Below are 25962 nucleotides of genomic sequence, written 5' to 3'. Positions count from 1 at the left end.
CTTTTTATGGCAAAAGGGGTTAAAAGTACATTGCTTTTTTTAGATTGTGTGGCTTTATACACGTATTTTAGGATTGGGTTGTTGTTAATTCATGGGAATTGGAATAATGTGAGTCATGGTTAGTTCCACCTAGAAAGTTACCATTTGTATGAACTTTCAATTCTCAATTTCTCATGCATATGGAATTCTAAAAATCTACGGCAGTTTGGAAGAATTAGAAACACCCGGTGAATAAGTTTTTTTTTTATCCAGGGAAAGTAACTTTGTCCGTTTGTAAAATGCAGAGCGGTCTACTTAACTTGACCTAATGGTAAGATTCCAAAAATTGAAACTAGGTAAAGAATACTAATCTAAATACTTCTATGTATTTATGGTGGAATTTCCTTTATCCTTTCCCCTATGTGAAGCGGGTGAGATTTACTTAGGAAAAAGTTCAATCTGACATCATAAGTTGGAGGTTACAGGGTAGAGCCCCTTCAGCTGCAAAACTGCTTTGGGAGTGACTCAAGCGAAAACCTGCGTAGCTGGACTGGTTAACATGTGCGAAGTTAACCAATTCAGCAGAGTCCCTTCTTCTTACCTATAAAAAATAAAAATATAGAGTTCATTATGGATTAACCAGTTCATCAGGATCCCTTCTTCTCACCTATAAAAAATAAAAATATAAAGTTCATTATGCCATCATTTTCCAAAGAAATAGCTTCACACACATACCCTCTCTATTAGCAGAACATCAAAAAGTAACAACTTACTTTAAAGCGAAGATGATTTGACTTCAATTCTCATGTCAATTCTTTCTTATTAGCTTATATCTAACCATCTACACAAATGTTTAAATAGTCAATTATTCATCGTATGTGCTATACGAGTGGTACACAAAAAGCAGGATATATGATGGTGTTGATGTCTACTCAATTTGGAGGAAGTCCAACTTAACAACTCAAAGGGCCGACCCATAAACAAATTGATAATCCAACCCAACCCAACTCAATCTTACACAAACTTTCCTATCAAAAACTTTCCTATCAAAAACATTCCACAAATTCCAACTAATAATTGATCTCAATCACACTCCTCAGTCGCGGGAGTTCGATTCCTCAGCATATACTTTCTTTTCCCATTTCCCCTCTTCATCTCTAATCCACAATTCCAAATTCCCATTTCAATTTCAAATTGGGAAACAAATTAGGGCTAGGGTTAATTTTTCCGATGATCAGAGATGAATGTGGAGGGACTACAACGTAAATTAGAGAATTGGATTAAAGATCATACATCGAAGTTCTCGAAGCTTCAAATTCCGCCATTGCCGCAGTTTGGAGGTTGGGTCCGAGTGAAGTGGCCGCCATGGTCGAATGACCGAGAACACCGTAGAAAGCTTCAAGAGGAGTATGAGAGAAGGAGGAAGCAACTTCAGGATCTTTGTCGCGCTGTTAAGGCTGAATCTGTGTCTGATTTGCAGGATATTCTTTGTTGCATGGTTCTATCCGAGTGTGTTTACAAGGTTTGATAATTCTTCCACTGTTTTTCGATTATAAGGTGTTGATTGTTTTTGTTATATGGTTAATTGATTGGTCGGACTTTCTATTTCGAAAAATGCTGGAAATTTCTGCGAATTTCAGTTAATTTCCCGCAGTTAGGCTTATTACTTTATAAGTGAGGAATTAGTTTTTGTTAATCAAATGTAGTGTAATGCGAATGAATAAATATTGGGAGTTAATTTTCTAATAATGCGTCTCTATGGATGATGATGATCTTGGAGATATATGCATCTAATGCAAGAGCTCGAGGTTTTGTTGCAAGTCGATAATCGACATTAGTACCCTTGTCAGTGTTGATTATGTATTCTGAACTATTGAACCAAAATTTATACTGTTCAATTCTTTTTGATCCTCGTGTGTACAAGTTATGGAACTGACACACCCCAGTAGTCTGAAAAATGATGTTTAATTTGGTCTGTGTGTGCATGTGCTTTGTTACATGTTTAGTTCAAATATTTATTGTTTGTTGCTATCTTTGATCGTAGAAGCCTGCAACTGAGTTAATTCGTACGGTAAACAAGTACAAAGCTGACTTTGGAGGGGAAGTCATTTGTTTGGAGCGTGTTCAGCCATCTTTGGACCATGTTCCTCACAGGTACCTTAAATCTCCTTTTGATGAAGTTATTTGATTCTGCTTAGGGTTTGTGAGAATTGTTCTTCAAATGTTTAATTAACGTGTGAAATGGGTATAGACGATTTACCTTGGTGCCCAGTTTGAAGATTCTGATTACCTTGTTCCCATGAATTAACATTATTTTTTATTGCAAATGTGATGCATTCAATTTTATTTGTTGTTGCACATAAGCCATTATTTAAACAATTGCTAGACTTGTTAATTATTAGCACACTCCTTAGATGCTTTATGAATTGCCGCTATTTTAAGGATGTCCTAGTATAACGGTATAATGATTTGAGAAGTAGACCTTGTTAGTCTTTTGTATTGCTGAATATTTTGATGTGTATTTGTAGTTCAAACATGGACTTTATCGTTACATGAATGCATCTCTTATTAACTGTCTCAGTTCATTAGTGTCTAAATTGTTTTCTATATGTTTCTTATGATACTGGATTTGAACTTCTCCACAGTGGCTTTCTTCCCTGTTTTAATTTTTAACGATGGAAAGGCAAAGCTACAATTTTGCAATAACCAAACCATCGTCAAGTATCAATATATTTTGATACTTTTATTTCTAGTGATGGTCATTGATTTATTTTTTAAATAGTTTTGATGAAGTGAAGTTTGCATTTTGGTTGTCTCACACTCTCACCTATAGCCTGTTCATTTAGAAAGTACTGATGGAGTTCAGCTTGTGTTGATGGCATAGAAAAGAATTGTAGTGGTGGTTTCTATTGAGATATGTGAATAGCTTTGGATTTAATTTTATGTTGAGTGGTTGAGAAAAGTTCTCATCTTTTAGATGTTAACTTAGGCCCTGTTCAGTATTGTTTTTTGTTTCCAGTTTTTTGTTTTTTACAAAAAACAAAATATGAAATCCACAAAAAGTAGTTTCCAGTTTTTTGTTGTCGGTTTTCAAAATCAAACTGATTACAATAAATATGACTATTTTTTAGTTCATGATTCAATCTAAATCATATAACTCCAAAAAACTGAAAACTGAAAACTGACAGTGATACCGAACGTGCCCAATAAACTCTTTGTTTTGACTGTCTGTTCACATGATTTATTTTTTGTACGTGTTACTTGGTACATGCAGAACATTCATTATGTCCCTAAACAATTTATGTGGACATTTCTTTTCCTTAATCTGTATAATAGGAAGACTTGTTTTGTTTAGTGGTGGAGCGGCAATAGAGGATTTGATGTACCCCAGTGGGCTTTGTGTTTTTCATGTGTTATTTTTTCTTTTTATTACAGATACTTGTTGGCTGAAGCAGGTGACACTTTATTTGCTTCCTTCGTCGGGACAAAGCAGTACAAGTATGTCATGTAGACTCTTTTCGTTTGATCTGTTTTGCATACCCTCCTCCACATATTTTGAATATACATGCTGTCTTTGAACAATAGGGATCTGGTGGCCGATGCTAATATATTTCAAGGAGCTTTATTTCATGACGATGACATGGAGATTATGGAAGAAACAGAGATTGTTGAGTCGGATATAGCTGATGGACGAAAGGGATATTTAGATTCTCATGCAAAGACAGAAACTAAACCTAAGCAGTTGAAGCACAAGCTGAGACCTGCAGCTCATAGAGTATGGTGACAGTGTATAACTTTGTTGTTTAATGTTTCCTCGTTATAGCTCCAGAGAAATTGATATCTGTGCTTTCTTTATTAAATATCTCTTAAACTGTTTTTATTCCAGGGGTTTATGGCTCGTGCCAAAGGGATACCAGCCTTGGAATTGTACAGGCTTGCTCAGAAGAAGAAGCGCAAACTTGTCTTGTGTGGGCATTCTCTTGGTGGAGCTGTGAGTATACTTGCGTACTTTATTTCATCTTTTGTGTGTGTAAGCCAGTGCAATAATGAACCTCACAGTCTCATTTTTATCATAGGTGGCAGCACTGGCCACACTAGCCATTTTAAGGGTTATTGCTGTATCTTCACCGTTTAAAGACAATGAAAAGTTTCAAGTCAAATGTATTACATTCTCCCAGCCCCCTGTTGGAAATGCAGCTCTTAGAGAGTAAGTTTCTTTATTTAGTTAACCACTCATCATTGTTACAATATTAAGAGGGATACCGGATTTTGTTTGATACGGTTTTACATAATGTGCTTATCTTTTTTCGTCCATTTTTCAGTTATGTTGATCGGAAAGGATGGCACCATTACTTTAAGACTTACTGTATTCCCGAAGATTTGATACCTCGATTTTTATCCCCAGCATATTTTGATCATTATAATAACGCACAAACTCCATCAGCTGATGGTGGTGGTGGTGCTTCATCGTCAAATGGGGATCAAGGGAATGGTGGCGTGAAATTAGAGTTAGGAAAACTGAGAGAGAATCATGGAGAAAAACAGAAAGAGAATGAAGGAGAGCAGTTGGTTCTTGGTGTAGGCCCTGTTCAGACCCCATTTTGGAGATTGTCCCGCCTTGTCCCTTTAGAGGGTATTAGAAGACATTTAACTGGAAAAAAAGGAACAGAAACTTTTGTTAAAGCACCCACTGTAACTAATTCTGATTCTGCAACATCTTCATTAAATGATAATGTAGCTGCACCACAATCGTTGGAGATTGAAGAAGGCTGTGATGGTGTTTCTCTTAAGCCAATATCCGAATTTGATCTGAAGCCAGCTTTGGATGTTGTCAGAAAGGTACCTGAGAAAAGTGGCAACAATGAAGGGGATGGAAGAGCATGGGGCAGGATGCCTTCGTTACCTTCATATGTGCCTTTTGGGGAGGTAACTGCTTGAGCTTACCTGGTTAGTTCTTCATTTGAATGTGAGGCAAATTTAACATGTATTCCATTGGAACAGCTGTATTTGTTGGGGACGTCATCGGCCGAATCTCTATCAGATGCAGAGTACTCAAAGTTGACATCGGTATGAATTTTTTTTAATATATGATATTCATTTGAATAATGTTATTGAAGTATTACTCAAAGTTCCAAAAGTTATTACAGTATATCCATTTTGTGCTACCACAGTACCACCATTTGCATTTTGAGATCATTAGTCTTATGTGTTATATGACCTTAATGTATCATTGTATTTGTAACTGTGACTAAGGCTAAGCTTCCAAATATTTGGTTGTATAGTGTAAGATACATAGAAAATTTCTTGAAATTGCGGGCTAGATCCGCTACATCTATTGTCATCATTTTCTTGCACAAAATAACTCTGGTGGGATTATGCTATACCACTGCAATCCGATGATAATATACTCTGTTTCATGGGGCACTACATTGATATGAATTGTGGCGGTTTTATATCTTTAAAGAACATGAAGTTCTTTCCTTGCACTGTTTGTACTTTTTTATTGGGATCTTAATACTCCCTCCGTTTTCTTTTATTCTCCTGTATTTCCATCCTGAAATCTCCTAAATCCTAATGTTCTTGTCTTGGATCTTTCCATTTTAGTCTACTTTAGACGAAAATGCCCTTAGTTTTTTCTTTGTGTCCTTGGTTATTTGATGATTTTTTCCATTTTTAATGGCACTTTCTGCTGTATTTCAGAACTTCTCAGTTTTTTTGCTTTTTACTGGCAAAGATATTTTCAGGTCAAATCTGTGTTTGCTGAACTGAAAGAACGTTTTCAATCGCATTCAATGAGAGCTTACAGATCAAGATTTCAGAGGTATGTTGTGTATCCTTCATCTGTGCCACATGCTGCTCTTGGCTCATTGTTGGTGTCATCCATCTTTTGTGCACTATATTTCATTGTACTGACCTTGCATTCTCTTTTTCTGGTGTTCTTTTCCCCCTTTTTCTGTTTGGGGTGGAAGAGGGAGAGGGGGGACGGCAAAATCTCTTTTTTTTCCTTCTGTACTTATTTTAATCTAGAATGTATTATTGCTTATTGGATAGGATGGATCACCAAACAGGCTGCATTTTTTTTGAATTGCAGTCGCGGTGATTCCTTGGAGAAAAATATTACTTTGTGAACTTTGTGGGTGACCTTACTGCCGTATTATGTCCATTTTCATAATTTCTTAACCTCGCAAAAAGCGTAACCCTTTGCTCAGAGTTCTTCCGTTTTATATTTCTCTACACTGGCTCAGTCTTAAACCCGATGGATATACATTTTATTTTCCGTGATTCATTGTATCAATGGTTGTCGCTTATAAAGTGATGATGGATATGTGCTTTGGTCTATCTACAACCATTGATACAAAGTCGAGGCCTGGCTGTAGTTTTGTTAATAAATTATCTTTCTTAAAATAATGATGTGTGACATAAATTGCATCTTAATAATCATTACATTAAATTGAAAACCCAAAAGGAAACCTATTGCTTACTGTACTTTTCTTCCTAAACCGCCTTCTTCATCTTCATTTTAAAATCCTCACCATAATCTTGGTCTTTGAAATTCATCATGTTCTACTTCTACCCTAGCCAGAACACATTATCATTTCATACTAAGTTAATTTTTGGGAAATTTAAAATGGTGACCTATTAATTTGTAAGATTCTATCATTCTACATGGTGGAAACAAAAAAAACTCTTTTTCTGAAGTGACCTTGTGGTAATGATTACATCATTTAGTACCATTATTACTTAGATTTGGGCTGATCCATCATCAATTGACTGGTTTACTATTCTTAAGTCAATAGTTACTAACATATGCGGGGGAAAAAAAAAAAACACCCCCAGAAACTTGCCGCCTGTTGCCAGACCACAACAATTACACAAGAAATCATCTATTTCATCTTGGGCAATGGTGAAAGCAGCCTCAAAATTCAAAATGGTTTCAGAAGCTAAGAAAAGAAGATACGAAACTACGCAACCTAGTAACAGTTCTGCGACTTATGACACTTCTTCGTTCTCCCCACTTCTCTCTCCTTCTTCTCCCTCCTCGCCGCTACCACCATTCTCTCTCCTCTGTTACAACTTGCAACTAAGCAACTCAATATGCCACCGCAAATACTGAGCCTCAACTTTGATTCTGATTCTAGTCGCTGAGGTTAGATCTAATTTGAAAGTATTAATCCGAAGAAAACCAGAAAAAAGGAAATTAATCAATCAAATAATTAATACCAAAATTTTCATTTTGGAGGAGATTTGTTCTTGGGAGGGATTGGAAGAGATTGATAATTGAACTCGATAGAGAGGGAGAGGCTATTTTTTTTTAAAAAAAAAATCTTTGTAGGGAGATGGGCAGGAAGAAGATGAGGAATTATTGAGGCCTTGAGGGAGTGTGGAAGGGGGTAGGTAGCGTTAACTACATCTGTAGGTAGGTTAGTAGTTACTGATTGAAAGTTAGAAGATCAGTTAACTAATGATGGGTTAGCACTAATCTTAGTCATAGTAACACGTAATGATATAAACAATACCATGAGGTCACGCTAGAAAATGAAGCTTTTGTTTTCAGCATATAGAATTTACAAACCAGGAGGTCACAATGTAAATTTTCCCTTAATTTGTTTTTACTGCCATGCATTCCTCTTTTTAGTTTTAGGCTGGCAGTTTATGTGTTTGCAGTTTTCCTAGCTTGCACTCAGAGTCTCAGTTAGTCCTTTGCCCCTGTTAAGGGTTTGAATGTGAAACAGAGTGATGGGGCATTATTGTTCGAAAGTGGGGAAGTAGTTGGAGCCTAGAGGTGTGACGGGGTCTGTTCTTTTGGTGTTCTAAATGTAAATTTATGATATTTACATGGTTTTAAATGACCATTATTTTAGGAAAGATCCTTGGGACGTTACGTATCTCATGTGAATGTTAGGCCTGCGGTCACTGTTGTAATGTTAGTAGAAATATTAAAAGTTTCTGTTTCCAGTTGGGTGTCAAGTTTTTGTTAATGATTGCAGAATGCAAAGGGCTCAAAGTTTGTATTGTTTGACGCAAGTTCAAAAAGTTCTGGTTCTTAGCATATTCAAATTGGTAGCTCTATCATTTGTGGCGGGATTTTAGTTAACTACTTGTCCTTTATAGCTTTGAATGAACTACTGTAAATCTAAATTCAGATGAAAGTGATCTGTACTCCCATTAAATATTTGATTGGAATCTACCTGAGGTAAATGCCGGAGCTTTCGCTTACTTGATCACTCAGCTTTCAAGAATAAAATGATGAAGAATCTTTTAAATTGATGTCAATGTTACTTGTTCTTAAGTCACTGTGAACTCTCTATTCTGGAACTTTTCAAAAATCTTGAATTTTGCGTCTGAGGTGTTTGGATAATAATTTTCCCTGGTCATGTACTGGAGGCATATTTTCAAGCTCACCGCATATGTTTAATTTTCAACTGTCTTTCGTTTCCCCTTGTGAATTATGTGAAACAACCAAAAAGGTTGCTTAAAGTGAAGCATGACAAGCTATAATCTCATTCTTGAAAGAATGACCTTGTGTGTAAGGATGATTGAAGGGATTCAGATCTTTGGTGGTGTTTGGTTCACACATTTAGGAATTTGGACTGTTTTTATGTTTGTTTTACAAATCTACCAAAAACAAAACTCGAGGTGCCTATTCTCCAAGATTCTAAGATATGGGGGTCCCCTACCTAAAGAGGGGGTGGGGGGGAGGGGGGAGGGGGTCTTTCAAAACCCCACCAAAATTTGGAAATGGACTTATTCTTAGAATTAGACACGAGTTTGGGAACACGATTTATGAAACATATTCCGGATTCCAAATGACTTTTGGATGTCCTTGTGTGTTACCCTTGAAACATTTTAGGTTGACTTGTTTTCAGTTCCTTTTTTAATTCTTATCTGAAGCCCACTTTGAGCATTTATTGCAGAACTTTCTCTTCACTTTTCCCCTCTTATTTTGTGATGTGTGAATTTATGTAACATACAACTTTTCTGTGTTCTGTCCTCACACCTCCACATTACCATCAAATGTAGTGAAACTTGAACAAATAGCTACCACTACAATACTCCTATCACAGAAGAAAAAAACAGAAATCTTTACTTGTATAATTCTTCCGTTCCAATATTATTGCACAATTTATCTATTAAGGAAGTTTCACAGATATTGCACCATTTTTATTTTAGGAAATAAAATATTTGCTTTCACACTACAAATATCCAATATACCCTTACCTGTTAACTCTTGTTGATTTATTTAATACTTCAATCACATGAGCAAGTTTGTATTTTTGCCTTTCTTTCTCTTCCTTTTCCCCGCTACCAAAAATCTAGTGCCCAACCCCATGGTGCAATAAATATGGAACGGAGGGAGTATTAACAATTGCTTTTGATTACTGGCGATCAATTTGTGCCGTTGATGTCTCAAATCTTAAAAAATGTTGTCGAAATTTGCTGCCAAAGGTTGTTAGACTTGTTACTCTGGAGGCGGAAAAATGTACTTGAGGGGTGGCTGCAGAGGAAGAGGGAGGGAGGAAGGTGGAGCTGAGCAAGTGGTGGAGAAGGTGGGATCAGAGAGAGGGTTCTGGAAGGAGGGAGAGAAAACAGAGGGGGTTTTGGGTTTTATGGTGTTTGAGGCATGTGTTTCTTTGTACCACTTATTCTAAACCCAATATATGATACCAGATATTGAACCGCCCTTCTAGTGCTACATCATTGTCATTGTTATTTCTGGGAATCAAGAGTTGGCTCTTGCCCCTTGAAATCTGGCAGCAGCATGACTGCGAACCTTCATTGGCTCAGCCAAACTATTTGAGATGCTTCTTGCCTAGTTTCTTGATTTCCAATGATGTAACAACTGCTAACCTTTTGTTCGTCATGGATTCTCAATCATTTGTATCTTCTCTTACAGGATGTATGATCTGTGTATGAGTGATGCTCCTGCACAATTTTTGGGAATTGAGCAACTTCAGCAGTTTCCTCATTTACAACAATGGCTTGGGCTATCTGTTGCTGGAACAGTTGAGCTTGGGCATATTGTTGAGTCTCCATTAATCCGTACAGCGACTTCAATCGTTCCACTTGGATGGACCGGCACTCCTGGTGAAAAAAATTCAGACCCCTTGAAAGTTGACATTTCAGGCTCTGGGCTACATATGTGTACTCGAGTTCAGGCGCAAGTAAATGGTAACTGGTATGTTCTTCTTTGCTTCTGTTTGCCTTCTGTTCAGTGTGTGATTCATAGCCATCTGGAGGCTGATGCAAGCAGCAAGTTTTGTAACTGTTAACTTTATTCTGACAAATTTTGCATCTAGTCTCTATTACTAGGTTGTAACCATCACAAAAGGAACCTATAGTTTCTAATTGCTCTTAGAAGTATGTATTAACTGAATTAGGTGGTGAATCATTCATCTCCGGAATCAAGACTTATCACCCCACAAGGCATAATGTATGCAAGAAAGTATATAATTGGTGCTTCTGGCACCTGTACAACAGTTACCGTGATTCATATTTGTGCTGTTTTTTTTTAATGTTTTCTATTGTCCTGGACGTAAAACTACAGCATTTTGAATTCTGTTTCTAGGTGTTCTACTTCTGTTCAGACCCTTCCTCCTGCACCAACTTGCTCCGAAGAACCACAGCCTGAATTGGATAAGATGAGAGTGCTGATTGGAGCTCCATTAAGACATCCTCCAAAGCATCAGATTGTACCAGATGCATTCACAGTTTTCCCTTCCATTGATTCTGAATCCATCAATCTAAAGGCACAACAAATGTTAGGAGCATTGTCTAAAAGTAAATTTCCTCAGCCTCCAGGGTTAAATAATTTTTTTATATATTGTACCACCGACTTCACCACTGTTTCCAAAGAGGTTGATTTTAGGACTCGCAGAGTCCGATTTGTTGGTCTTGAGGTACTTGTAAAATTCTCTTCAATTTTCTACTACGTGATGTTTTGAAAGTAGCTTATATTCCTTACACGAAGCACGATTTGTGATGTCAGGGTGCTGGTAAAACATCTCTTTTCAAGGCTATCTTGAATAAAGGTAGAAAGTCAACTCCAACTGATGGTGAGAATTTGCAGCCCGAAGCAGACGTACAAGAAGGTATTGCTAGTGGTTTGTGTTACATGGATTCTTCCGGAGTAAATTTACAGGTAGGTTTCTCAAGAAAGTGAGTTTCATAACTCGATAATGCAAATTTCTCAAATTATTTGAGACATTTTTAATGATCTATTGGGAATTATTGTCTGCTTAAGTTCTTGGTAATTTTTTGTTTCTTGGGTACCTTTTGTTAGTTGTTACCAATTTATCATTAATATGATGTTTAAGCTCTGCACATTAAATGAATTGAAAAACATATGGTCATACTTCATTAATAGTTTTTAAAAGATTTACATGGCTATGCTATATTTACAATTTTCTCTCCTCTGCTTATCTTTAGTTCCTGCTGTTTTCCTGTCATGTTTTCAATCTATGATCCAATCCGTGGACTATGGACCGTGGTGCACATAGAACATGGTGCACCAAAAGAACATATGTGCATAAGCAAAAGAACATGACACTATGGCAAAAGAACATGCGATATAATATTTCTCTTTTTTGTTATAAAAATAATATATTATTTTACTATTTATTAAAAACCTAAATAAAAAAATACTCATGTTCTTTTCTCGTAACCAGATGTTCTTTCAATTAAATACTAGTGTTCTTAAGGTGCACCATGCTCTATGTGCACCATGGTCCACCTTCTAAATTGCCTCTATCAAGCCTCTATGATCTAATTTTCGTTTTATTTCTTTAGGAGCTAAGTACCGAAGCTTCTCGTTTTAGAGATGAGTTATGGATGGGTATTCGAGACCTTGGGAGGAAGATAGATTTGCTTGTTCTTGTACATAACCTTGCTCATCAAATACCCAGATACAGTGAACCGACAAATGTGTTGCAACGACGGCCTGCCCTCTGTTTTTTACTGGATGAGGCTAAAGCCCTTGGTATTCCTTGGGTTCTTGCAATAACTAATAAATTTTCTGTGAGCGCACACCAGCAAAGAGCAGCAATTGATGCTGTATTGAAGGCATATCAAGTATCTCCTGGCAACACAGAGATATTGAACTCTTGTCCTTACGTTATTCACATAGCAGGCAACTCTTATGCCTCTTTATCTAGTGTTGTGGCCAGAGAAGACACTAATAGAGGGATGGTTCCACAAGGTCTTGCTCTTGGCCCGTTAAATTTTGTTCGCAAACCTTTCCAGAGGAAAGCCACTATTCTCCCTGTGGAGGGTGTGGATTCTTTTTGTCAGCTTGTTCATCGTGAACTCCGGAGCAAAGAAGAGTTGTCCTTTGAGGTATGAATATAACTAGTCCTTATCATGTGCCATGCATGGCTTTTGTTATGTTTTAAAAGTGAGTTTTAATTTTTCAATTCATAAAATGAGAGTAAATGTATTTCATTTCGTGTTTCACTAAGAAAACATTGAAGATGGAAATATAAATCAGTATATTACTTGAAATTAATAGAAAATATGAAAGAAAAAGGGGTGAAATTTATTGGAGGTGAAGGGGCATGAAATTTTTTGGTGGCCAAGAGACATGAAATTGGAGCAAGAAATAGCATGTTTTTTTTATTTTATTTTTTAAATGAAGAGGTTGTAAAGGAGGGACACGTGGCGCTCTAGATTTCTTGCAAAATGTGCCTGTTATTAAATATAGTATAGATTGGTATTACATTTTTATTTTTATTTTTACATAATATCTTAACCCCCAATAACTCAATAAATAAAGAGTTTTTATGTATCTTGTTTGAGAGTGGAGATCTAGAGATTGATGAAATAACAAACCAAAACAAAAAGAAATAAAATTTTAAAAAACAACAATGCATGTTTCATTTGGTTGTTTGCATCCTGTGCCTGGAAATCTTTCTCCTATGATATCTGTATTCTAGGCCTTTAAAGTTTTGCCTTTCTGGTTGAAGGAATTTGGTAGGGATAAACTTTTAATGGAGCTCTCACAAGATCGTGCTAAGGGGATTGCTGGGAAGAAAGATATGCAGGACAAGGCAAACTCAATGTCTGCAGCGACAGTTGGTGCGTCTTTGGGGGCTGGTCTTGGGATTGTATTGGCTGTTGTGATGGGTGCTGCATCTGCCTTGAGAAAACCATGACATCTTCCTCACCAGTATTCAGCCTGTTAAAACATTGCTATATTGCCTTATATGTAACATTGTTGTAAATAGTTAATTCATTGATAACTAGCAGAAGTCGATAGTATTAGTGCGTTTTCATAAACTTGGTCTTCAATTTATTCATTGGTTCAGATGTTCAATATTTAAAGCCTTCAAGCTGCATATAGGTCTTCCATAAATCTAGCTCAAAACATACGCCAGTTCCTGTAGGCACAACTATGTATATCAGCAGCATGAAGCAATTTTGTAGATAGGCTTTTGTGTGTCCCATGTCCAAATCTTCTGTACCAACACGTTCTGAACACATGACGCACATTCAAATTGTATGTTGGTTCAATGGTGATATGAGGCTGAACTTGGTAGGGCGGATTGCAATATAGTAGATAGGCTTTGGTGTGTCCCATGTCCAATTCTTCTATTCCAACACGTCATGAACACATGATGCACATTCAAATTGCTTGTTGGTTCAGTGGTGATTGGGGCTGAACTTGTGGTAGGGAGGATCGCATGTTCGATCCCCCACAACCACAATTGGGAGGGGATTAGACTTATCCACCCAAAACTCGTCCCGAATCGTGATTAACCCTAAGGGTAAATTGGGTGGTAATAATAAATAGAAAAAATTCAAAGATGCGATATATGGTTCAAGTTGTCCTTGAAATCAAATTACCAAATTGAAATTACTCGACCAACAAAATATATGACTGATAATGATTTGTTATTAAGATTGAAGCGGAAAACTGAAAACATATTATTTATGGATTTTAATTGATTTTAAGAAAATGGGTTTTTGTGTCTCATACGGAGTATAATTCTTAGATATCAATAGGAACTTTGAAGAGTGCCTTTGACACACAACTTGGAATATCAACAAGACATAGTTGTAAAACAAAAAAGAAGGTAAAACTGACAAAAAAGTTGGTACATCTCAACTAGAACAGCAAGAAAAGCCCAGACGACTCCTATTTGAATCCTCACCATCTTTGGTTAAGCTTACTCGATTAACAGACAACTCAGCTTTATAGGAATCTGAATTCAATAGTTTCCTGCTTATATTGTTGTAGATCTCCTTGATTGCTATCTCAAACGCCGTTTTGACATTAGTTGAATCCAGAGCTGACGTCTCTATGAAAAACAAACCTTCAGATTCAGCAACACTTTTTGCCTCATCCACGCTCACTTCTCGAATATTTTCTAAATCACACTTATTACCGACCAATAATCTTGCTACTGCAGTATCACAATGAGCTGCAAGAAAAATAAATCAGTAATTCAGTTAAAATCTTTCTTAAAAGCATAAGTGATCCATTTTCTGTCTACAGAACTGATGCTTAACGTTGCATTCTTCGATACAGCAGGTGCTATACTTCTATCTGAATCATTCTTGTTATGGACTAACTTCAAGCCCCAGTAATCAACACAAGGAAAAAGAGACAAGGAAAACAAACTACAATGAATCAATGATTTTTCAGAATGTGTGTATTGCTCTCCTAGTCTCTTTCGTCAGCATTATCAGACGATAGTACCTTTTATATTTGAGGGTTAATTTTATTTCTGCCAATTGCTTTTCTTGGAAAATATTTAAGAGGGTGTAGATTCAAATACACAATTCTACAATAGGTAAGGGATTAATTTCTGGATTTCCAAAAAAGTATTAACAGTCACTATTATTCTGCGGACAGCGCATTTTTCGGAATATGTCCTAACTCCAAGGAAAACTAATCTTGTGTTGTTGAGTAGTGAGGTTTTGATGATTATAAACAAATGATGATTATCTAATTAACATGTGTGCTAAGATGTGCATAGGAAGAACAAGCTATGATTAAACCAAGAGACAAGGGACATGAGCAATGATAAGCTATTGTTGACGAGAGCGGAGATGGCTACGTTATACATGTTGTTTATATGTAAATTAGCATTTACATTGGTAAACTTCATGTGGTAAGTAAAGTGACAAAGGAGGAACGAAATGATACTTTATATGGTCCAGCAGAAACAACAAGAAAGAGATCAGAAACAGTTTAACAGAGTTCCTAGTTGTCTGACTGTTCCTGTTCCCAGTCACCTGTACGAGATACGCATGCGTGCATCAATAGAGTTTAGGAGTGCATATAGTTCTTTCATATTTGCATCCTAATATGTTCGTTATATGCATGTGTAACTAAGAGTCCATATTGGGATAAGTTGTTTATTAGACTTAGGACTTTGCATTAGTTTAGGTCTCTTATAATATCCTATCATACGTACATATAGTTGTGTGTGATTAGGACTCTTCATATAGTTATATATGCATTAGGAGTCTTCTAGGAATGCATATCATAGCTGGTCTCATTTATCATATATTATGGTGCATTGTAGACGATGTAGGAGTCTAAGAGTTTTAGTTTGCATAAGCATGTTAGGAAAGATTAAATGTTTAGAGTTTAAGCTTTTATAATTAGTATTATGCATAATATAGGACTGTCTAGATTTAATGTATTTTAGGTGTTTGAGTCACATAATACTTGCCGTAAATATTAAGTTCATATTAGGATAGGAATAGTATTTATCAACTAGTATATTATATTCCATATTATCCTATGTGTATTTTAGTTTAGCAAATATTATAATATATGATTTATGCATATTTATCATACTTGACTCAATATCTAACGTGGTTTATTATGCATGCAAATGACGTGTGTAGGTAAGACTTTGAAGAAGACCCAAAGACTTACAGGAAGAACGAGGATTCAAGAGTTAGAGAATCCAAGAGAAGAGGAACTTGGACTCGAGGAGAATTAAGAGTACAAGTACAGAGAAAGAGAAGAGAAGAAAATCTAGTAGCATTAGTGTGCTTAATAGATTTGTTTTAGAAACTGAAAGTTCGGAGCTGGTGGAACAACGTACGTGGAACAGTGTCAATGACGAGGGTACTGGTCCTAGTCTGCATGTAGTATATAGGATTGCATGAGTATAGTATTTAGATCACGTTACCTTAGAGTTTGTGTCCTAATAGAAGTCTAAACATAATAATACTAAGTCATGTACTAAGGAGTTTTAGTATAGTTAGGATTATGTGTTTGATAGTAATTAGGATTGCATTAGTTAATGGTTAAATAATGTTTATCTTATTTAAGAGTCATGATAGGAAAGGAGTGTCATTTAGATAGAGTTTTCATTAATATATCTACTGCATAAAGAGTTATTATTCGATCATATGTTTGTTAGAGTCTTAGGATAAAAGTCTATCATGATAGAGTTCTATTAGGTCTAGGATTCCGGCCTAAATAAAAGATAAACATAAAATATATCTTCTAGGGTTAATAGGTAACATGCATCACTATATATACTGCATTCATAAGTCTAGGAAAATGGTCTGACTTAGTGGTGTTACGTGCTTAAGTTAAATCTACATTATAACCCACGTCAGTACCGTCAGTTCCTGTTCCACATACGTAGTTCCTGCTCCAGCATAATTTCAGATTCTATTTGTTATTCTATCTTTTATACTTGAGAGTTGGGAAGGGGTTTGAGTGAACCTTGTAATTGAGAGAATCAGCTTGAGTCGAGCTGAAGAGTTGAGAGAGAAGATCTCTAGAGAGATCATTGAGAAGGAACGGTTGAGGGACTGTTCATAAGGGAGTTGAGTTCAGGGAACTGTGATTTTCCTAATTAGTAAAAGGGTTTAAGTCCCTACGGGGCCGTGGTTTTTCCTCTCTATTAGGGTAGAGAGGTTTCCACGCTAAAATCTCTCTTGCAATCTCTTAATGTTTTTAATTCCGCGAAAAAGTATATCCAACATCTACAAACACTAATTCACCCCCCCTCTTGTGTTGTTCATCTAAACTAACAATTGGTATCAGAGCTGGTGCTCTATATTTTACAGGTAATTCTGATGAGTGATCCGGGAAAAGATGAACAATGTTATGAAAGAAACAGTTCCCACAATTCTGCTGTTCCTGATGGACGAAAAGGAGGATAGCACGTATTTGATGATGATGATTAACACAAAGATTGAAGAAAAATAATTAGAGGTAAATTTTCAATCTTTATGATATTATTTATGTTCGCTCTTAATTGTTAAATATTATGAACATCATACGTTATATATTATTGGCCATATGTGTGTTCATTCCGTAACGCAGAAATAGAAATCAACGATTGATTGTGAGCAACCTTGAATTAACCATGTTCATTTACAAGTTTTCAATAGGGCTTTGCTTTAAATTTAAAATAGTTCTTGCGGTTTTGAAGAGGAACAAAGTGGTCTTGTTTGTTGCACAATTCCAGCAAAATTAAAATTTTCTACTAGTCTTGTCGATATTAAAAATATTTCTATTTTTCCAAAAAGTTTGAAATATAATTTTATTATCTTGAATCTGAAAAGTTTGATTTTTAAATAGATTTTAAAAATTGCAAAGAATTTGTTTCATAAATATTTTACCAGGAACATGTGTGCAACAAGACTTGTTAAAAGCAATATTGATTTGAGATATCAAAAATTGTTTTTGCAAATTTTCGAAAAGGTCATGTAACTTGAATTGAACCACGTGACCATGAACACCAAAATTATTGAGATGGAACTGAGATTCGTTGTTCCTTGTGTTGTTTTCGGTAAAACAATTTTTGGTTCCAAAAGAGTTTTGAAATCTGTGTTTAAAAATTATTGAACTTCTTCATAATGCAAATAAAAAGGAAAAATCAGATTTTCAAAATAAAATTTTCAAAATCTGAATTTACTAGGAACAACCTATATATCGTTTATGGAACAAGTCATATCAATTTCAAAACAGGTTTTACGAATCAAAATAAGTTTCTTATTGGTGAAGTGTTGAACACATGTAGGTAGCTTATATGGAAATTTCCGACTTTAAGTTTTCAATTGACTTTGATGGAACTCAGACATGTTCCTACAACTGTTTCTAGTAAAGATGACCTTATCTATTTTTAGAATTTGAAATTCGACTTTAACTGTTTTAAATACGATTTTTATGTGTCTTCAATGGAAGAGTAGGTTTTCAAATCATTTCAAAAAAAAAAATTATCAATCTTCATCTCACTAGAAACAGTACAAGGAACAAATCTGGAGGAACTGATTGTTCCTACTTATGGGAACTGAATTATTTAGGCACTGTTATTTTAATATTCTCAAATAGTATGCCTAAAGTCAAGAAGGTTATGCATTATGAACTATTTACTTATTCAGTACCATATGAATGCATAATTAATCTTGTTAGTATTAGTAGTATAGTAGAACATATTTGAAAAAAAAAAAGGGGCACATATGACTACTCCTACTAACAAGAAGGGACTCAAGCAAATTTGGGTACCCAAGACCAAGAACTGATCTATTTTGCAGGCCATATGTGAGAAAAGACAATATAAAGCTCATGATAAAAATGGCATTCATGCACATATTTGAAGACATATAAGTGCGTTCTCACGAAAAGCCTTTAAAAGAGGTTCTAGAAGAGAAGTTGTATTACAGGTTTATATCATTATGCAAGAGATCTATAACGAAGAAATGAACAGCTAACGAATCACACAAAGAAGAAAGGAAAGATGGTATATCCCTTAAGGTCCGTTGAAATATTAGGAACAGGCGCAGTAGGAACTGGATAAGAAAACAGTAAAAAGTCAAATTCAATTCCTCCACAACAAATCAGTTCCTTGTAATCAAGATGGATGAAGACAACGAACAAACTCATATGGATTAAATTGAAGTTTCAAAGACTACGTTAAGGAGACTGAGTTATGAGTAATATGAAGAAGGGAGTTTAATCAAAATCCTTATTTACTTTGTGTGATTTACTTTGTTTCTTTTATTTCTTATATTATTAACTTCACTTTGTATTTGGTTAGTTGTGCAAATTAACGATAAGGTTTTGAAGGTCTATTCTTAAAGTAAATGAAATTGAAGCGTAAAAATATGTTCCACGTATCAAGGAAACAGAGACCAAGATTTGAAGGAACGACTGAAGTACCTAAGAATACAGGAACGAAAAACAACTTATCCATGAGAAGGCTTTGACGCCGACGCATAAGTTCCTGGTCCAACTCATGAGGAACTCAAATTTCACAAATATAACAGAAGTTCGGGAACAACTCTCTTAGTGAATATACAACAAGGAACATCAACAAGGTGTACTGTTGTAAGAGACTATCAAAAGGGAGTATCCACGTCTTGAATTTTCTGTATATTTATTTCTATGCTTTAATATATATTTATTTCTTGAAGACTAACCTACTAACTTTATAATTGCACAAAAGATTACACTTGGGTCTTAATTTTAGATTACATCATTGTGAGCGAAAACAAAGATGCTTTACTGGTTAATAAAGACCCCAAACTGGCCAATGCAACTTATTCCTCAGATCTACGAGAGACAAACCAAGATGAAGAAGCATAGTCAAGCATAAAGACCAAAGGAAATAGAACGAGTTCCTGTTCAGATGAAAGAGGAACAGGGAACATGAAGCAGTTGAGACGAACCATTCAGCATCACTTAGAGCGTTCCAGCAAAGAAGAAAAGAACGCGAACAAGATCTCAACAATTAAAAGGTGTCACAAGGAGCAACTGGAGTACATGTGAAACTAACACTTAATGAAACTCGTAAGCAAGCCATCAATGATCAAACCATATCCAATGTTTTCAAGCAAGTTTGGACCATGTGAGGTATAACACTCTTACTCATATTAATGATGTGTCAAATTGCATGAATATCGCACCATTTATTTTAAGCAACTTTCTAAATGCTATTTCATGTGAATAAATTCTTTTGATGCTATCACCAAGTAGTAAAGGAACAAGACTTGTTGAAACTAACATGAGCATAAAGTACTCTTTTCCCAAATGAACTTTTCGTTTAGGGCCCTTGTACACTTTTCAATTGAAGTAAATCATGCACGCCTATAAGTCAATGTGTCACATTCAATTCTCATGTTTTTAAAAGACATATTCACTTGCCCAAAATTATTAGAGGACTCGTTGAGAAATTTGGATGTTGTCCCAATACAAAATTCCTAAGTTGCCAAAGGAACAATGAAAGAAACGTTGAAGGAACAAGGCAGTAGTGTTCCTGAAAAATTGCACTTCTTTTTAAATCTTTTAGAGGGAACAAACTTTCAATACCAATATCATTCCCCAAGTCAGGTTTGTGTTTTCGTGATTGGGTTGAGCCTACCCAGGCCGAGCCATTAGCATAATTCTACAATCTTATGATTGTGGGTGTGTGCTAAGTTCAATCATACTCTACAATCCTGATCTTGTCTTTCTCCATATCATCTTTCAATAATTTTGAATGTTCTTTCCTTATCTCATATCATATGTGTACTCTACCACTTCACACTCTCACTACCCTTGAACTCCAAAAATATATTCTTCTTTCCTATGGTTCGACGATGCATGAAGAGTAATAATTATGAATATGTTTTGAGAGGGAAGTCAAAGATGAAGTAGAAGCAGCGGGTTATTATTTATCAATAAAAGCTTTGAAGGAAAATCACCATATGATGTACGTATCACATAGAAATTTACTAGGTATCATATGGAACTTCACTTCTACAAGGTTCCGCATGAAAGAAGATGGTAAGGAACTCAGGGGGAATAAGGTAGGGAACATTGAACATGATTTTGATATTCGATGGTGGAACTTATATTTAATGGTAAGTCCTTTCTATATTATTATATGATCTTATACTCTAGGAAAGCTCAAAATTTTGTAATGACGCCTTTGTTTCAAAAAAAAAAAAAAAATCAAAAAAAAAAAAAATCAAAAAAAAAAAAAAATCAAAAAATCAAAAAATTGAAGCAAAGGTGATCAATTCTTGTACTTTATTATTTTCTCCTAGAATTCAATTATTATGAAGAATATCAATGAGTTACAGAAATTTAAACTCATACACTCGTTGAGCAGTAAAGGAACAGACGGTTCTAGGACCAGGAACAGGAAAAGGAAGCAACACTAATGTTAGTTCCTGTTCCACTAAACTTGGTAAGTTGAACAGCCACTGCAGGCACTGATTTCAGCAGTCAGTCCATGTTTCACTATGATGTCAGTTCCTTATGGAAGATTGGTGATATATGGGAACTTGGTACGATAAGGTGCTACATACAAAGAGATGGAGGTGTGTTGGGTTTGGTTTCATATTCATTAAAAAGCTCTAATGATTGTTGAGGACCTCATTTAAAAGAAGAAACCACAAACACATCATCTACCCTTGGTTCCCTCTACTCGATTATTCACCAAGCCTTTTCTTCACACCATTTCTACTTAATTCTCGCCCTTGGCAATTAAACAATGAAACCATTTTCTTCTAACTTTTTTTTATATTATTTGTCAAGTTACTTCATTGCTTCTAACATTGGGTCTTTGGATTGTGAATTGGAATTATGTAGCAACAACATCCTTAGTTCGAAATTGGAAACTCGAGGACTTTTGTGACAAACAAGTGTCTAACCTATCAGGTGGTGTGTGTGACATATAAACTCGGGGTGTGTATGGTTAACCTAAAAAGATTGTGTGCAAAGTAACCCTTTTCGATAATGCCAAAAGGGGGAAGAGTATGTATGATGCTTATTGTTTGATATAATACAATCTAAATCCTTATCTATATGGTGTTTATTAGTATTGCTCTTACTATGTCATTATACTTGTTCATAAGTTGTTGGTTTACAAAATTAAGGGGGAATAAGTGGAATCGATTTATTGCTTAAATTGTGATAAGCATCATTAGTTTGTCATCATCAAAATGGGGGAAATTGTTGAGTAGTGAGGTTTTGATGATTATAAACAAATGATGATTATCTAATTAACATGTGTGCTAAGATGTGCATAGGAAGAACAAGCTATGATTAAACCAAGAGACAAGGGACATGAGCAATGATAAGCTATTGTTGACGAGAGCGGAGATGGCTACGTTATACATGTTGTTTATATGTAAATTAGCATTTACATTGGTAAACTTCATGTGGTAAGTAAAGTGACAAAGGAGGAACGAAATGATACTTTATATGGTCCAGCAGAAACAACAAGAAAGAGATCAGAAACAGTTTAACAGAGTTCCTAGTTGTCTGACTGTTCCTGTTCCCAGTCACCTGTACGAGATACGCATGCGTGCATCAATAGAGTTTAGGAGTGCATATAGTTCTTTCATATTTGCATCCTAATATGTTCGTTATATGCATGTGTAACTAAGAGTCCATATTGGGATAAGTTGTTTATTAGACTTAGGACTTTGCATTAGTTTAGGTCTCTTATAATATCCTATCATACGTACATATAGTTGTGTGTGATTAGGACTCTTCATATAGTTATATATGCATTAGGAGTCTTCTAGGAATGCATATCATAGCTGGTCTCATTTATCATATATTATGGTGCATTGTAGACGATGTAGGAGTCTAAGAGTTTTAGTTTGCATAAGCATGTTAGGAAAGATTAAATGTTTAGAGTTTAAGCTTTTATAATTAGTATTATGCATAATATAGGACTGTCTAGATTTAATGTATTTTAGGTGTTTGAGTCACATAATACTTGCCGTAAATATTAAGTTCATATTAGGATAGGAATAGTATTTATCAACTAGTATATTATATTCCATATTATCCTATGTGTATTTTAGTTAAGCAAATATTATAATATATGATTTATGCATATTTATCATACTTGACTCAATATCTAACGTGGTTTATTATGCATGCAAATGACGTGTGTAGGTAAGACTTTGAAGAAGACCCAAAGACTTACAGGAAGAACGAGGATTCAAGAGTTAGAGAATCCAAGAGAAGAGGAACTTGGACTCGAGGAGAATTAAGAGTACAAGTACAGAGAAAGAGAAGAGAAGAAAATCTAGTAGCATTAGTGTGCTTAATAGATTTGTTTTAGAAACTGAAAGTTCGGAGCTGGTGGAACAACGTACGTGGAACAGTGTCAATGACGAGGGTACTGGTCCTAGTCTGCATGTAGTATATAGGATTGCATGAGTATAGTATTTAGATCACGTTACCTTAGAGTTTGTGTCCTAATAGAAGTCTAAACATAATAATACTAAGTCATGTACTAAGGAGTTTTAGTATAGTTAGGATTATGTGTTTGATAGTAATTAGGATTGCATTAGTTAATGGTTAAATAATGTTTATCTTATTTAAGAGTCATGATAGGAAAGGAGTGTCATTTAGATAGAGTTTTCATTAATATATCTACTGCATAAAGAGTTATTATTCGATCATATGTTTGTTAAAGTCTTAGGATAAAAGTCTATCATGATAGAGTTCTATTAGGTCTAGGATTCCGGCCTAAATAAAAGATAAACATAAAATATATCTTCTAGGGTTAATAGGTAACATGCATCACTATATATACTGCATTCATAAGTCTAGGAAAATGGTCTGACTTAGTGGTGTTACGTGCTTAAGTTAAATCTACATTATAACCCACGTCAGTACCGTCAGTTCCTGTTCCACATACGTAGTTCCTGCTCCAGCATAATTTCAGATTCTATTTGTTATTCTATCTTTTATACTTGAGAGTTGGGAAGGGGTTTGAGTGAACCTTGTAATTGAGAGAATCAGCTTGAGTCGAGCTGAAGAGTTGAGAGAGAAGATCTCTAGAGAGATCATTGAGAAGGAACGGTTGAGGGACTGTTCATAAGGGAGTTGAGTTCAGGGAACTGTGATTTTCCTAATTAGTAAAAGGGTTTAAGTCCCTACGGGACCGTGGTTTTTCCTCTCTATTAGGGTAGAGAGGTTTCCACGCTAAAATCTCTCTTGCAATCTCTTAATGTTTTTAATTCCGCGAAAAAGTATATCCAACATCTACAAACACTAATTCACCCCCCCTCTTGTGTTGTTCATCTAAACTAACATGTGTGTTTGTCAATTGTCAGATGATTAACCATCAATCTAAATGAATTGAGATCTGGCATTAAAGAGTCTATGTTCTATCACTGAATGGGAATTAAGCCCTTGTCACCAAACCAGAAAACCGGATCATTTCAGGACTTGGAGTTGAATATGATCAACACTGCAAACACTCGTGGAGTCGTGAGGACTAGTGACAGTAGTTTCATAAGCATCATCACACCAACAGACAGTCGAATCCTAAAAACAATTCCTTACCAAAACACCCTTTTTAGTTTTTACCATTACTCCATGGCTGTAAACTTTATTGGTACGGAGGTTATACAAAGTAACAAACTTATCTACAACTTGCACAAGACAATCAAACTCCTAAAACCAGTAAAACTCCAATGCAGCAAAGCTAATTTGTTTGGAAGTAGTTTTAATTGAGAAACAAATTCTAAAATTCCAAGTACACAAAATTCAGTTGAATAACCTCACCATCTTATATCATCGTACTTTTGTACATGCACAACATTCATCAACATCATTGAACCAAGGAAAACAGAACAAAAAAATCCCAACTTTCCATTTTCAGCAAATCCTAAAACATCTAATTCAGAAGAGAAGAAACATAATTCAATTTCCCCAAGGTTCAATTTTTTTACAAAATATGAAGCAATTAAACAAACCCCATTTCACAAAATGTACTAAAATCATAAAACCTCATTACACCGAGCTTCAATTTAGGACAAACAAAAACCCCATTTCACAAAATGTAATAAAATTGAAGAAAATTTTCCAAACAATGCAAAATATATTAAGCAGAACACGTTACTCAAATAATAAAATCAGCAAAAAGAACCAGAAAAAGTGAAGTAAGAAAATGAAGTAGAAGGTTAAGTGGGGCATACTATTGAGTTCATCAAGCCAACGACTAACACTTTCAAAAGTGGTTTTGCGACTAATATCATAGACAAGAAGAGCACCAACAGCACCTCTATAATAAGCAGAAGTAACAGCTCTAAATCTCTCTTGACCAGCAGTATCCCAGATCTGTGCTTTCACTTCTTTCCCATTAATTTCAACACAAACTGTCTGAAATTCAACCCCAATTGTTGCTTTTGTATTGTGGTCAAATTCATTTCTTGCAAATCTTGACAGTAAATTGGATTTACCCACTGCTGAATCCCCAATTACTACTATTTTGAACAGGTAATCTTCCCCTGTTTCTTCTTCGTCACCCATTTTATTGATTGAATTTGTGTTTGAAAGAGAGGGGGAAAATGGGTGTTTTGGGGTTTGAAAAAGGGAAGAGGGTTTAGCTTTAGAGTGAGGCAAATAGTGGTGGTGGCAGAGGACAATGCGTGATTAGCGGGTGGAGGTAGTGAATTGTGAGAGTGAAAGGCTTGGAATATTAGCAAAGGCAATAAGACAATAAGCTATTAGGGATGGGTAGATTTGGGCACATCTTCGTCCTCTGTCCGATTGTCCCCATTTTGTTTAAACCATTTATTATTTTCGTCCGTACTTAAAAAATTACCCTTTACCCATATTACGGAGTAACAATTTTAAACTTATACGGAATATTTCGTATAAAATATTTAGTTTTACCACTTTATCTTTCTTATAGGAAGTCACTCAATCCAGTTCTATACAAAAAACGATATGACAGTCTTATGTATAACACTAACTTCTTACCAACTACTTATATTATTCAATCAAATAGTTAGTAAATGTGATCAAATAGTTATATTATACTATTACTATTCCATGCACGCGATGCGTGCTTGTAATTTAAAAACTAACGCATAATATTACTTAATTGGTTAATTATTATATATTTAGTAATTTAAACATATTGAAATTGGTTCAATAATATTTGGTAATACGAGCAATACGAGGCAATGCACGAGCTTTTTGTTAGTAAGTCAATATTTTAGCACAAATTGATTTGAGTAAGTACGAAATTCTTCATACTAGTTAGGCAA

General features: G+C 35.3%; 2 protein-coding genes across 3 annotated transcripts; one reads left to right on the top strand and one right to left on the bottom strand.

Moving 5' to 3' along the window:
• The first annotated feature begins 957 nt into the window (after positions 1-957).
• Positions 958-13418, top strand: LOC110802319 (uncharacterized). 2 transcript variants are annotated; one of them, XM_022007768.2, is made up of 14 exons: positions 958-1501; positions 2027-2133; positions 3415-3477; positions 3565-3754; positions 3866-3970; positions 4056-4186; positions 4302-4905; positions 4981-5046; positions 5724-5800; positions 9875-10156; positions 10547-10877; positions 10967-11119; positions 11767-12312; positions 12939-13418. In XM_022007768.2, the coding sequence occupies exons 1-14, from the start codon at positions 1220-1222 to the stop codon at positions 13125-13127; spliced, it is 3126 nt and encodes a 1041-aa protein (XP_021863460.2). In that variant the 5' UTR covers positions 958-1219; the 3' UTR covers positions 13128-13418. The 2 variants fall into 2 exon arrangements, with proteins under 2 accessions (XP_021863460.2, XP_021863459.2); XM_022007767.2 differs by having other exon boundaries at positions 961-1501; positions 2024-2133.
• Positions 13419-13875: 457 nt separating this feature from the next.
• LOC110802373 (ras-related protein RABA5e) lies at positions 13876-25382 on the bottom strand. Its single transcript, XM_022007825.2, has 2 exons — positions 24886-25382; positions 13876-14396 (listed from the first exon to the last, which is right to left on the bottom strand). The coding sequence occupies exons 1-2, from the start codon at positions 25217-25219 to the stop codon at positions 14077-14079; spliced, it is 654 nt and encodes a 217-aa protein (XP_021863517.1). The 5' UTR covers positions 25220-25382; the 3' UTR covers positions 13876-14076.
• Between the last annotated feature and the right edge of the window lie 580 nt (positions 25383-25962).

This window comes from Spinacia oleracea, chromosome 1 (assembly GCF_020520425.1).
Source record: "Spinacia oleracea cultivar Varoflay chromosome 1, BTI_SOV_V1, whole genome shotgun sequence".
NCBI classification, from domain to species: Eukaryota; Viridiplantae; Streptophyta; class Magnoliopsida; order Caryophyllales; family Amaranthaceae; genus Spinacia; species Spinacia oleracea.
Note: the sequence above shows the minus strand (reverse complement) of the source record. Positions and strands in the feature narration are given on the sequence as shown.